Source organism: Lissotriton vulgaris, chromosome 5 (genome assembly GCF_964263255.1).
Source record: "Lissotriton vulgaris chromosome 5, aLisVul1.2, whole genome shotgun sequence".
Lineage (NCBI taxonomy): Eukaryota > Metazoa > Chordata > Amphibia > Caudata > Salamandridae > Lissotriton > Lissotriton vulgaris.
In genome coordinates, this window is record NC_141693.1 from 346,885,810 (window position 1) to 346,900,046 (window position 14,237).

General features: G+C 48.3%; 1 protein-coding gene across 2 annotated transcripts in view; it reads left to right on the forward strand.

Annotated features, from left to right (window-relative positions):
* Positions 1-14,237, forward strand: part of USP48 (ubiquitin specific peptidase 48) — a 776,411-nt gene that overhangs the window by 710,237 nt on the left and 51,937 nt on the right. For both annotated transcript variants that reach the window (XM_086921588.1, XM_086921587.1), the window contains exon 26: positions 4,390-4,416. In XM_086921588.1, coding sequence (XP_086777714.1) covers positions 4,390-4,416 — 27 coding nt within the window. The remainder of the gene's footprint in view (positions 1-4,389; positions 4,417-14,237) is intronic.

Genomic DNA, 14,237 nt, shown 5'->3' on the forward strand with positions numbered 1-14,237 from the left:
AGCTTGTCACATAAGTGAGCTGAAGGCACTTTCCTTCCAGCCTCCTTAAACAACAATTTTTCCGGACAAACTAGAGCTGCATTCCTGAGGAAAATAGTTACACCTTTTCATGTCGAACAGTTTACCACATCACCCCTCGAAAGAGGAGAGACTCCATTGTCCATAGGGAGATCACAGTTTTCACATCAATCGCACCAGAGACTGTTGGGTGGATTAACCGCTCTTTGTGGGCTTATCTGGAGCAAAGTAAGGCAAGGATGTTCAGAAAAGAACCATCTCTAGGTGGGTAGTTCTCAGCCTAAAATATGCTAAAAATTAGGTAAAAAGTTGCTACCCGAAGGATTAACCCCTTCGCTGCTGATGACGAGCTCAGCTCGTCAACAGCCACGGGTGGCGTGTGCTGATGACGAGCTGAGCTCGTCATGTAACGCGGAAAACGGAAAACAGCCGCACAGCGCAAAAATCACCGCAGCAGCGATGCGGTTAAAGGCCTAGTCCACTCAGCCCAAGGCTGCTGCTTCTGTGATGGCTTGCGTAGTGCCTCTCGGGGATTCTGTCAGGCTGCTACATGTGCATCAGTGCACATGTTGAAGAAGCACTATTGTCTTGCAGTCAGGTACGTTGCAGTGGGTGTAAGAAAGTGGCTTTATATATACTTGACCAAAGTAAGGTACAGTGTGTATAGAGTCCCCAATCTCCAGAGGTATAACAGAGGCTAAAGTCAGATATGACCTTACTCTCTAAAGTGGTAGCTTTGTCGAGCAGTAGGGCAGTATCAGAGGAAAGTGTAAAGCATTTGTTGTACACACTCAGTCAGCAAAAGTTTTCACACACTCAAGAACTGAACTCTAGGCCAATTGTTTTTATATCAAAAGATATATTTGTTTTATTTTTAGAACCAACAGGTATCAAAATATACTTTTCTCAGTATGAGTGACTTTGGTAATTACTTTGCAGAGAGGCAATAGACTTGGTAAGTACATTAGTTACTGGGGTTGCAATAGGTAACACAATTCTAAACACAATTTAACATTAAGCTTAATTGGTGTTTCTATAAAAAATGCAATTGATTACTTTCAGGATTACTATGCTAACCACAATACTGGATCCTGGATCAGTCCCGGGACCTAAGCTGTAAACAGTTAAGTAAAAGCGTTTTGGTTACAATTTTAATTTTAAAAGGATATAAATGTATTTTCAAAGTTGACACTTCGAAACTTTTCAGAGAAAAACTAGCTATGTTATCCCATGGACGGAAATACTTCTCTCCTGATCCCAGGTGAGTATTTCGGAAATCGTAAATTCTGCTGATTTCAGAAGAATATTTTAAAGTTTCAAAAATCAACACTTGGAAGAAATTTCAGTGAAAACCAGTCAATGTTAGCCTATGGAAGGAAAGTGAGTTATCGGCTTTCAGGTGAGTCCTCGACTGGTGAGGTTAAGGTTCTGGGCTTAGACTCAGGGGTCTCCCAGGGTCGCAAAGGTACAGTTGTTATACCCTCAGCGGCACTGGGGCAGCCGGGTGCAGAGAGAGAATGCCCAATGCAATTGAATGGAGGGTAGGGGGCCCTTGGTTGGTGGCTGCAAGCAGGCAGGCTACGTGGCTGTGGGAGCTGAGCTCCTAGTCTCTTACTCAGGCTAAGTGGGGAAGTAGAGTAGGGTAGTGGTTGCACTTCCAGCGGCACTCGGAAGGCAGGGTGCTTTTGAGCCGCCGGGCTCTCAATGTTATCCAATGGGAAAGTTACAAAGTGAACAAAGGCTGCAGACTCTGGAACGGAGATTCTTCAGGTGCGACCACCACTTTGAGCGGTAAGTTGGGATCTTGGAGACGAGGTAGGTACCCCAAAGGAAGGCACAGGAGACCATGGGGCATCAGTTGCAGAGGTGTCTTTTAGCGTCGGGAAATCTTACCCTCAGCTGGTCGCGGTTGGAGGATTCTCTGGTTCTGAGGCTGCAGGCATCATCTGGGTCGTCGAGGAGGGTCTTTGGGCACTGGACTTCGGGTCCCAGTCGCCGGGGGGACGTCCTCGTGGTCTTGGATCACTTGGGCACGGGCCGGGCTTGGCGGGTGCAGAGTGGGCTGGATTCGTGGTTCCTGGCTGGCACCACGGGTATTGTTGTTGGAGCTGAGCCTCTGCTCATGGGAGTCCCAGTCTGTTAGAGGGTCAAGGCAGGCAGGTCCTCCGGGTTGTCCGAGGTTGCTACCCGCAGGAGTTGCCGGGATTTAGCAGGAGCAGGTTCCAGAATCGACAGGCCGGTAGGGCTGGGGCCAAGTCAGTTGGTATCGTCCTGTTGTTAGCAGCTGCGCGGCGGGTCTTCTTCTTCTTGATCTCCTTTCTTGTTTTCTTATCACGATCTGAGGAAGGAAGGTTCAAGGTGCCCCTAAATACTGAATTTAGGGCGTTACAGGTAGGGCAAGGGCAGGGTCTAATAGGTCCCTGTCCTGGGGTGAGTACACCCCCTAGTCTGCTCCTCTCCTGTGGGAGGGGGTCAGGAGCCTAGCTGTGATTGGGCAGGGCTCCCCATCTTCAAGATGGCCGGAGCCCGGGTCGTGCTTCACCTCGCCTCACCCACCTGAGGGGTGGGGTTGGCACAGGCTCGCACACCCCCCTTCCTGACGTAGGGTTTCCCGCCAGTCTTCCTGCCAGAGTGGGGGTCAGAACTGATGGGGGCCAATTGCTGAGTACAGCAAGTGGTCTGGAGAATCTCTCAAAGGCGGCAGGCCTTTGAAGCTTCCCCCTGTCCATCCTGGGGGCGACCTAGAACCTCGCCCAGGATGTGCATTGTTGCAGGCCCAGGAGAGCGGGGGCTCTCCACCCAGGGGTCCAGCAACATGTCTGCTGTGTAGCAGCCTAGGCAGCCTCTCAGTCCAGACGTGGATTGCAGGTTAGGTTTTCAGGGGGCATCTCTAAGATGCCCTCTGGTGCATTTTACATTTAATTCCACACTGGCATCAGTGCGGGTTTAATGTGCTGAGAAGTTTGATATCAAACTTGTCAGTCTTCAGTGTAGCCATTATGGTGCTGTGGAGTTCCTAATGACAACCTCCCAGCACCATATACTCTTAATGGCATCACTGCACTTAGTGCCCAGGAATGGCCCTGGGTACTGTAGGGGCACAGGGCTCATGCACCTGTGCCCCCACCGCTGGCATAGGGCACCCAGTTAGAGGGCTGAGTGAGGTATGCCAGTGCAGTGGGTTTTGTGGGCATGGCACACAGGGATGTGTGCCATGTCGACTCTCTGAATAGTTCTGCACTGAGACACTCAGCCTGCAAAGGCAGTGTGTGGGTGTCAGGGTACAGGGCCTCTAAGGGTGGCACAATAAGTGCTGCAGCCCTTAGGGGTCTTATCTGGTCACCATGCCCTGGGTACCTAGGGTACCATTTACTAGGGGCTGACAGGTGGCCAGAGATGCCAATTGAGTTTTGGTTTTAACACAGTTTCAGGGAAGGAACACAGGCCGTGGGCACCTGGTTGGCAGGAGCCCAGGGCACACTCAGTCAAAGCACATCAGCAGTTCAGCAAAAAGTGGGGGCATACCAATGCAAGAAAGATGGCACTTTCTCACAGAGGGCATTTTGCCATATCAGTCCAGCACGATTATTTGGTCTGAGTCATTCCACAGAGCTGGTACTTCGGGCTGTACTGCTTTGATGTCCATTCACAAGGTAAGGAATCTGCGATTAGAAATATCCAACAGAACAAGATACTTACCTTCAGTAGCGCTCTTTCGGGTGGGTACTTTAAGTGAAGATTCGTCAACCCCAATCCTCCCCCTGCCATCTCCCCCTTCTTACCTCCCCGTTCTGTGGAATGGACTATTTCCTATTTAAAAAGGTTCCCCTTTAGAGATCTGCATGCTGGTCTAACCAATTTGTTGTTGGGCTCTTTGTCTGAGGTTGCGGACAAGCATGAGAAAGAAACTGGTGTAAATGTGCATGAATGGTGCTTACATGCGGCTCACTTCGTCACTTCCGGAGCAGAACAGCGTAGACGTGGAACTGCACAACACCACCTACCGGTGCCCATGAGTTCAGCTTTTGAGTTCTCTGCATCCAGTCCTGTTCCACTATTATATATCTTTTACTGTTTTTGTTTATGCGTTTCTGGCCTTTGACATATGGTTTTTAATTAGTGAAGTACAGCTTCAGTTCAAGTGCCTCGTCCTCATCAATGAAAGTATATGTTAACTTTATTCTGCATTACAGTTCGGTCACTATGTACTCCATCTGCTTTCAGTTATGAAGCCTACTTGCATGTACATTTAATCTGCTCCTGTGCATAGAGAATTCACAGCTCTACCTGAATGTCCATATAGTAACATATTTTGATATTATGTTGGTCAGCTTGTGGTACTAATGCTTTCATTTTTGTTTTGCTCTTCAGTTTGTATGCCAGAAGAAGGATTTAAAGGTTTGTCTTTTACCTTTGTCTTGCTTGGATCGAGGACTGCCTGCACTACCTTTTGTTAACCTTTCTGTTCTCGGGGTTGGGTGCATGGATGTCTACAAATGTAACTTATGTGGATACCACAAATAACTTCGCGTTTCTTTTTGTGATATCAGTGAAGATGCAACTGATAACTGTGAAGTAAATGTGGTAAAATGTGTGCTTTCATTTATTCCAGAATTCTCTTTTATATTATGTCACCCTTGGAAATGCAAAATATTGTTTCCCTACTAGTATTGAAACCTGTATCACTCTAGTTGCTCTCACATTACTGTGCATTCATTACGGAAATGGCCTCCTCCAAATTCATCCATATGACCCCCTATGTTCTGAATTGTGTTATCAGCAATGATCTCCTTAAAATGCAGGCAGACCAGGAAATGGTGCAGCATAGCATACATTCTACGGATGTTTTCCGACTGTTGGGGTGCTTTTTATTGCTATTATTGACTCATTCCATTTCTTGTCCTATTACTTCATGGGAAAGATCCACCTCCTCAAAAAATCCTTCCTCTTCAAAAGCAATTTGCAATCCGAAAACCTCTGACATTTTACCTATACCTCTTGCAAAGAGTGCACTCTCTGCGTGGGCTGTAAAAAGCTGAATAACCCACAAATCCCCATCAATAGGGGAGGAGCCAAGATGGCGACGGGAACGGACGTGTAGCCCCTCGGCTCCTCGATCCTTTGTTCCTCGCGATGATATCCTGACCTTTATCCTGCCGCTGGGTGATACCGAGAGGACGGCAAGCGAGCGCTGCATTTACTGGTGCTCCCCCGAGGTCCCTGCCTGCCCGAGATCCCGAAATATTACCAAGTGCTCTACGGTGTTCGTCCCTACCCCCGTAATCGAGACCCAGGCTGGGATGCAGATAGGGCGGCTGCCGGAGCTACGAGGGGGTATGGCTGCAGAGTGACCCTTACGTCTTGATTGGCGCCGCTGTCTCCGAATGTATGGGACTGCCTGCTACTTTTGGATTATGTACCTGCCGACCGGGAGTTCTCACGAGTGCCGCTGCAACCGGGACCTACAGGGGAGGTGAGTGGCGCCACCCCCATGATGGGAGACATTTGGACACTGTAGCTTCCCCATAAGCCTGCTACCGCTCCGAATTGATCTGCGTGAGGTCATATCACGGATCGCCCACTGCTTACGGATCTGCCCAGGGACAGCGACCTGAGTCTCTGTGATTCTCTAGTATTTGCGCCCCGGTGCCACTGTGATTCCCCTGACGGGGCTGCCAAGATGGCTGATCCAGCGGCGCTGATTACCAACGTTGACTCGATAAGCACTAGACTGTGCTGCGGGGCCCTGAACACTGTACTAACTTTGGAGACCGCGCCTGTACTAGTGGAGAAGATGGGACCCCTGGCTGCTCTAACTCCTGGCTCTATTCTCAGTGCACTCGACGACTTGCGGGCGGACGCGCGTGAAGGCTTTCTGTCGCTGTCCGAGAGTCTTGATGCCGCCATGACCGGGGTGGATCCTACACCATTGGCTTTCTTCTTTCACCGTGACGCTCTGCCTATCCTCACTCTAGACCGGGCTACATTGTTGCGTCACGACTGCTCTCCACTTCGGCTCACTGACAGTGCCGGCGGACGCGTTCTGATGCCTGTTTTCATCACCAGCGCTACACTGTCTCCATGTCTGTCGGAACTTGTAACTTTTGCCTGGACTTTGCTGCCTTCTGGAACGGCGCCGCAGGCGCGGCATTTGGTTAGCCTTATTGTCCACGCTCAGCTGGCCCTGCTTCTGCCTTTCATCATTCTGCAGCATTGGTTGACACCACTCAGTGGTGTTCATGGATTCGGTCTAGACTGGAACCGTCCATTTTGTCTTGGAACAACATCTCCCTGTCGAAAGCGGCCATCTTGTTCCTTTGTTTTACTAGTGGGGGTTCCCCCACGAGGGTCCCGGTCGGGGGGACGGGTACGGACTGGCCAGGGTTAGCGGACTTAAATTGGTGGATTGTAATTTCCTGGCTGGCGAGATCTCGGATTGAAGCGCTATTATACAATACATCAGTGAGACTCTAATGACTTTAAGTGATGCTTTCATCTCCCCGCTTCTGCCGATTCACATGTGGGGTGGTGACGACTTGGTTTCGATTGGCGGGTGGGGACTCGGACTGGGGTACCTCCTAAGTGCGTACTGCTGTGATACCCGTGATCTCTCCCTATTTTCTCAGTATTGTATGCTATCTATTCTTTACTGTACATGGGGTAGAAGAGGTTGTATGGCTGGGGCGTCCGGGGGACTTAGTATTTGGTGGGCTCCTCCTCCCTTCTTTTCTTCTTTCTTGGGAGTTACCCTTCTGTGGGTTTCTTGGGGCGACAGGCACGTTTGTGGGGGGGGAGGGCCATAGCCTCTTCAACGTGCAGGGTGGGGGGGTTGGGGCTTGATTTCCTTTCTTCTTGTTTCTATGGCCTTTTCTTCTTTTTCTTCCTCTTATTCCTCTTTTTCTTCTTGTCCATCTGGGGTCAGACGGGAGGTTGGGTTTGGTTCTTTCCAGGACGATTTTTTGTGCTTCGTATCTACGTCTTATCACATGGTCGATTGATTCTCTAACTACGATATCGACTACATTGCATAGCCACTGAATGATTACAATTCCTTTGCTCTTCCTTCCCCCTTTTCCACAATTGTTTGAGGGCGCATTATCTGTCAAAAATTTTTCCCATATAAGGAGTGCTTTATATACGTCGTCACATCCTTCCATTGCTGCTATTCAATGATCCCTCTAATATCCTATTGTACTGTTGATAAGTTGGATTATAACTCCTTAATGTGATATATTCTTTGGGTGGGCGCTGACTAGGGCGATATGTGCTTCTGCGCTTGTGTATTATTATTGTAATAATGTATGCTAGTATTTTGATAACGATGTCTCCTTGTTGGATACCTTTATATGTTGTTCGCCCACTCAGCCACCCGATCTGACTTTAGGACGATTCGTCAAAATGATAAAATGAAACCCTCTTTATCCTTTCCCTCCGGTCCCTTGCCTGTTTAGCGCGGCGTTGTTACCTTTGTCATCTACTGTAGAGCAAGGTACCTTGGTAGGTTGGATATTGTCATAGCGGCCGGCCCGCAGTGGTTGTAGGCAGACGCTGTGTACTATGTTTGCGATAAATAAAGGTTTTCAAAAAAAAAAAAAATCCCCATCAATAGGACAAGCAACCTTGACGGCCAGCGTATTTGATACTCCACTGTATGGTTGGAATCTGGGTCTGTCTTCCATTGATGCTTAAGCCTCCACTTTTCCTTCACTTGGAATAGAACGAGGAACTTTGGTGAATGTGTCACAACCCATTGCTACTGATGTTAAATGCATTTGTCACTGATTTTCTGGAATAGATGATTTAAGGCTGGAGCATTGCTAATGATGGTACCGTATTTTTGGCCCGAATGTTCACATTTCTTGCTACTTATGACGTTGGTGCAACTAGAGTTTGACCTTGATGGTGAAAACTTTCATGGACAAAGAGAGGGAATGTTGTGAAGAGGGAAGTACTTCACAAGACGAGAAATTTGCTACTCCTACTTCACAAATGATGTCCAAACTATTTATTGTATTCAGGAAAATGATTCTCAAGGGACATGAGGGAAGAATGCAAGGGCCGGCAGATAATCGATATCTGGAACTATCAGCTGTTGACTACTCGGGAGTACCTTGGTAACTCCTTCCAGGAAAGCTACAGCTATCTGTAGTACAGGCAAGTTGTCAAGCTGTCCTCCACCGCCGTTTCCCTCCCCCTCCACACACACACACACACACACACAGACACACACTCTCGCGTTTCCAATCCGCCCCTTCTCAGATTATGACAGAGGAGAAGAAGGCCCTTTAGAAGGTACATCCGGAGGATGACCGTATCTTATGGGAAGAGTATGTGTCTCGTACCTCATCTTCCCCCAGAACATCCCAATTGATTCAGTAGGGGTTTCCTCAACATAATGAGCAGTGTATGTTCTGAATTTAGACCACATACAATCGGATACAGGGGAATATCTTTGCCTTTGAGTGTGAACCAGAAAAATTGTTCCTGGTTCTGCCCCTTCACAAACATGTTTGAAACAGTCAAAGTCCTCTTCAGAACTGTGCAGTCCATTCAGGCTATTCCTTTTTCTGAAGATTAGCGTTAAGTGCTGGATTCTACTCCCACTTACCTGTGCTCAATTAATAATTGTGTGGTGGTGATGGTTCTTTTTGTATCTATCAAATCTAATTTTGGAATACTGATACAATAACTCAGATGGTTTACGTGTGTGCTGTAGAACTATGTTTACACTCAGCAGGTCACTGGTTTAATTCTCAGAGGACTGATCATTGGGTTCACCTATTAGCAGCAGACATCTAGGTACCTTGTGGATTAGGCACTCTGTATTAAGACCTGCATGTGATGATGATGTACAGGGTTTAAAATTGAATTCTTTCAAGACCAACTTAAGCTGTTTTACTTCTGAGGCTGATAAAATAAGCATACAATAGTTGAGTAATTATTGACATGCATTTTTAAGCACCAATAAACCACTTTTGTTGTGTGCTTCATGCATGGCTTTTCAGCATTATTGATCACTTATAAATACAGTTTTGTTGTAGCATACTGTCCCCAAAATGTGTCTGGCTCTGAATATTAAATAAATTGTCAAAGCAAAATCTACTATTAACTTTCTTGAAGGTAAGGCGGTGAAAGCAGAAGGGGGTGTTGTTCGGGATCTTTTTCAAAAGAAGAGGGTCAAATACGGTAAAAAAGTGGCCTTCAAAGGGGTCTTTTCAGTATCTAGGTACCTGAAGAAGTATGAAGAGTTCTGTATGGTATCTCTGTAGACAGTTGGAGATTAAAACTGGAGTTTTACTAGTGAGAGATAGGGCTGAACTATACAGAGATGTTTATAGAGAATTTGTCGTTGAATAGGGAGCAATGTAGAGATTCCCTAATTGAGGTTGAGCGACTTAAACTAGGTGATCCTTCAACCAGTCTGGCCCCTTGATTTGTAAAATCTTGAAGATCGCGAAGAAGGGATGATTTTATGTTCATATAAGGTCGGTAAGAATAATCTGAGTCTGCATAACCTACATCTCCATGCTTGGAGATTGAGCGGCCTCAGTTGATAACTTCCGTCTTCCTACCGCAGTGGTTAGTGTCATCCTAGCAGCCATGCGCCCTTCCAGCAAAACTGACTGTATATACAGCACTCAGGGAGACTTTTGTTGTTACTCCAATGGCAACCAAGCCTTTAAAGAAAAGATTATCTGACATTTTAAGGTTTTGCTCTCTGTCTCTATTTTCCAGCAAGGCCTTGCGGTGGCAACAGTTAAGGGTTGTCTTGAACCTATAATAGATATTGCCATGTGTCTGCTCTCCAGAATTAAGTAGGAAGATGATGCCAATGACAGATGCAGGACGATGCAATAGCTGATTCCTGGCAGTCTAATTGCAACACAAAGTTAAGTTTTACCCATGCTTTTGAGTTTGGAGGGGGTGGAATGGGCCCAATGTAGTAGGTCAAAAGGAAGGTTATCACATTTGGCGATCAGAGCCAGAGATAAGAATGCCAGTTTTGCCCAAATTGAGGTTGAACCAATGCTGGCTTCTCTAGTGATGAATAGCAGAGAGGCAGTTCTGAAGGGAAAAGGCATCCTTGGGGTTGGAGCTCAGTTTGAATCATAATTGTGTATTATCCACATGGGTGTAAAGATTTAGACAATAAAATTGAACCATGACTACTAGATGTCTGTGGTATGGTGAGAGAAGAGCTCTCTGGAACACAACATGAAAAAAGGCTTAGTGTGGTAAGATAGAAATTCTAACTTCTGATAGAGACATTTAAGTGCAGATTCCTCACCTTCCTCTTTTCCCCAGGCACCAGACTCGATCCAGAAGATTTTCACAGCAACTCTTGTGTGTACCAGTAGATGGTGATAGACCATCACCATCTACAATAACGGGATTGTCCTAATTCAATCCACAGACAGGAACCTGGAACTACTAGACAACATGTTCCCCACCTTCAAACAGCACCTCTCCAATCCACGAACCCCCACTCACAGCACCCCCAGTCCTCTCATCCCTAAACGCACAGCCTCCAATCACAACCCAGCTAACATAGCTCAGCTCCAAAACGGCACGCACCTCTCCACTACCCCCAGCACCTTAATAACCCACCCACCTTCTGTAGTTACCCCACACTCCTTAAGCACAGACATAGATCTCTCCCCCTCTACCCCCTGCACCTTAATCACCCACCGACCTATTGTAGCTGCCCCACACCTCTCAATCACAGACATACACCTCTCCCCCATATACACCAGCCGCACCCCATCACAGCTGAGGAACATCTCACAGCTCTCCCCTCCCCAATCCGCGGCAATCAGTCACCCTCCTGATCATACCTCCCATTGCATACCACCCGTTCATATCCCCCAAATTCCTCCATGCGCTAGCGAAGATCACCCCCCTTTGCTCACTCCGGTTATCCCCACCCTCCTCACCCCCCACCACACAACCTCTGCGAACGTCGCAGATGCTGCTGTAATCGTTCACCCATCCGATCCCACTTCCCCACACCCCTCATGCACGGGCGATTATCATCCCCCGTCACACATCACCAATACCCCCACCCTCCTTATTCCCCACCCCTCTCCTCACACAAGTCGCGCAGAACCCACCTCCACCACCTTAAGCATACCTCCCGCGTCCCGCGACATGACCAACCCTCACCCTCTCTCCCCCCCCACTCTCACTCCCCACTACCCCACCCCATCGGCCAGACTCACGGAACACACCACCTCCCTCAACATAACCCCTTATCCTTTATCCCCTCCCATTCTTAGCCCCCACCCCCCTATTGTCACTCCTTCCCCCTCCAGTCTACATTCATCCCTCAACTCACCCACACCGCCTACCACAAGCGCCATCACGCACGCTATCAACCGCCCCCTGTCCTCATCCCCGCCCCCTGTTCCCAAACTCTCTCATCCTTCGAACGCTACCCCACCTACTCGGACCGCAGAGCCCTGCTCCATTGCGCGCACATCACGTCACATTCGACCCAGTTCCCACCCCATTACCCGACTCAAACACTCACCCACTGCTCTCACTTCCAACTCCATCCCCAATCCAACACTGGACACGATCATCTCCACCCTCCTACAAGTCAAGGAAGAGCTCCATACCATCAAAGAACTTCTTCTCACACACCCCAGGCACCCACTACCCTACTCTTCCCCGCCCAACAAGGACTCCATTCGCCCCTCAAACCGTTCCACCTTGCTCTCCCCGCGTTGGCTCTCTATCCCTGATCGTAAGGCCTCCGGCCGTCCCCGTCGCACCCTAAACACCCTTTCGGGCCGAGACTTACACAATCTACTCTGCTCCTATGGCCCAGGTCCCACAAAACGCGCACCCACAACACACCTCCCCATACCCACGATTCCCACAAATCCCCTCAGGCCACCCACACTGAACGACAGAAGTTCTGTCCCTTGTAATCTCAAAAATATCCCCCTCTCCTTAGAACATTCCCCCACCCTCCTCACCCCTAGACTAAAGTGTATCCTGCTCAACTGCAGATCGGCCCGGAGACACTCCTCTGGCGTCGCGGAGCTCATCTTATCAAGGGGCATTGATCTAGCCATTCTGACTGAAACGTGGTTAACTGAAACATCCACACCCATAATGGACATACTAGTCCCCCCCAACTATCGCATTATTAGACTCGATAGGAATGGCAAGACGGGCGGGGGCATCGCATGCATCTACAGGAGCAACCTAGCTGTCACTGAAGGCCCCTCCCCCTCTCTCTCTCCTCCTGCGAACTCATCTGCCTTGAGATCTCTAGTGAGGGCAAACCTGTGTGCTCCCTTCATGTTGTTTACCACCCACCCGGTGATAACTTCATCTTCACCCAACAACTAATGGACATGATATCCACCAACGCCGGTCGACAGCTCAATCAAATTTACCTGGGAGACTTCAACCTCCACTGGAATGACCAGAAAGACACTGTGGTGAAGTGCCTTAAGACGTTCCTCGACGCACTTGACCTCACCCAAATCTGCAACGGTCCGACACATGAAAAAGGCTCTATCATTGACCTTATCATCGCCAAAGAAGACTCTACCCAACTAGTCGCAATCGAACCATGTGACTGGTCAGACCACCACATCATCACCTTCTTCATCAATGAAAAAGTCAAACTTAACCCGGCGCAACCTGCCAAAACCAAGATTTGGAAGAGGGACCTGAAGAACCTTAACCCAAAGTCCTTGCCTGCCCACACAGGCAGTCTCCTTCTTCCCCCAACGGACGTCACTGATGTGCATTCATTGACCAACCTCTACTTAGACTCCATGTCTACAATAATCAATGAAGCCGCACCCTTGCAATTGAAGAAAGTCTCCACCAAGAACTCGAACCCATGGTACGATGGCAGACTCAATGAAGACAGACGTGTGATGCGCTTAGCTGAGCGAGCGTGGAGATCGGACCCCTCAGCACTGAACCTTAGAACGCTTAAGAGTAAGAGAAACACCTACTTCAGAAAAATCAAACGCTCGAAATCAATATTCTTTCGCCAACAGCTGGATCAAGCTAAAAACCGACCAAAAAAACTGTTCGAGTTAGTCAAAACCCAAACCAAAACGCAACCACCACAACCCAACAACTTAACAAAGGCTATCCCAAGTTGCGAAGACTTCTCCGCTTTCTTCAAGCAAAAGAACGACACTATAAGAAGCGATCTCATCAAGGACGTAAGTCGATTCGCCGGCTCCATATGCATAACTAACACTCATGCTAAAAACAACGCTTCATGGACGTCCTTCGACACCTATTCCGAAGAATCAATTCACAAGCTGCTGGTCACCTTGAAACCCGCCAATCATCACACAGATCCCCCACCTGCCAATGCTGTTAAAGTCCTCACCCCCCTGTTCCTCCCACTCTGGACTAAAATCATCAACTGTTCCCTGCAACAAGGGCTCATCCCAGACTCCCTCAAGATTGGGCAAGTCACGCCTATACTCAAGAAACCCACAGCTGACCCGGCCGACCCAAACAACTATCGTCCTATCACCAATATCACCACTCTAGCAAAACTGTTAGAAAAATGCGTACAACTCCACCTGACAAAACACATTGAGCAGTTTGACCTCCTCAACTCTCACCAATCCGGATTCAGAGCAAAGCATAGCACGGAAACGGCCATGACACACATAATAGATGATGCCCTCCAAATCCTTGATCACAATGAGTCTTGCCTCCTCATCCTCCTTGACCTTTCTTCAGCATTCGATACGGTCAAACACGAGAATCTTCTGGAGCTCCTAAATACCAGAATGGGCATATCCGGGACGGTTCTCAAATGGTTCACGTCCTTTCTACACAACCGTTCACAGAGGTTCAAGATCAACAACGCACTGTCCTCGCCTGTGCCAGTAACACTGGGCGTTCTGCAAGGTTCCTCCCTATCCCCCACTTTGTTCAACCTCGTCATGGAACCACTCACCTCCTTGCTTCAATCTTCTACGGTACATTTCCATATGTACGCCGATGACACCCAGCTCTACCTCAAGCTTCAATCCCCTGAAGACATCAATCTGTTGAATGCCACACTAAGAAACACCCAAGCTTGGCTGGCCGTCAATCACCTCAAACTAAATGCTCTGAAAACTGAGTTCCTTCTGATCTCTCCTCCTGCGAAAAAGGCCATCACCCAAACCTGGCTCAATCATTTAACCGCACTCAATGTCCAACCCACCATCGTGGACTCAGCG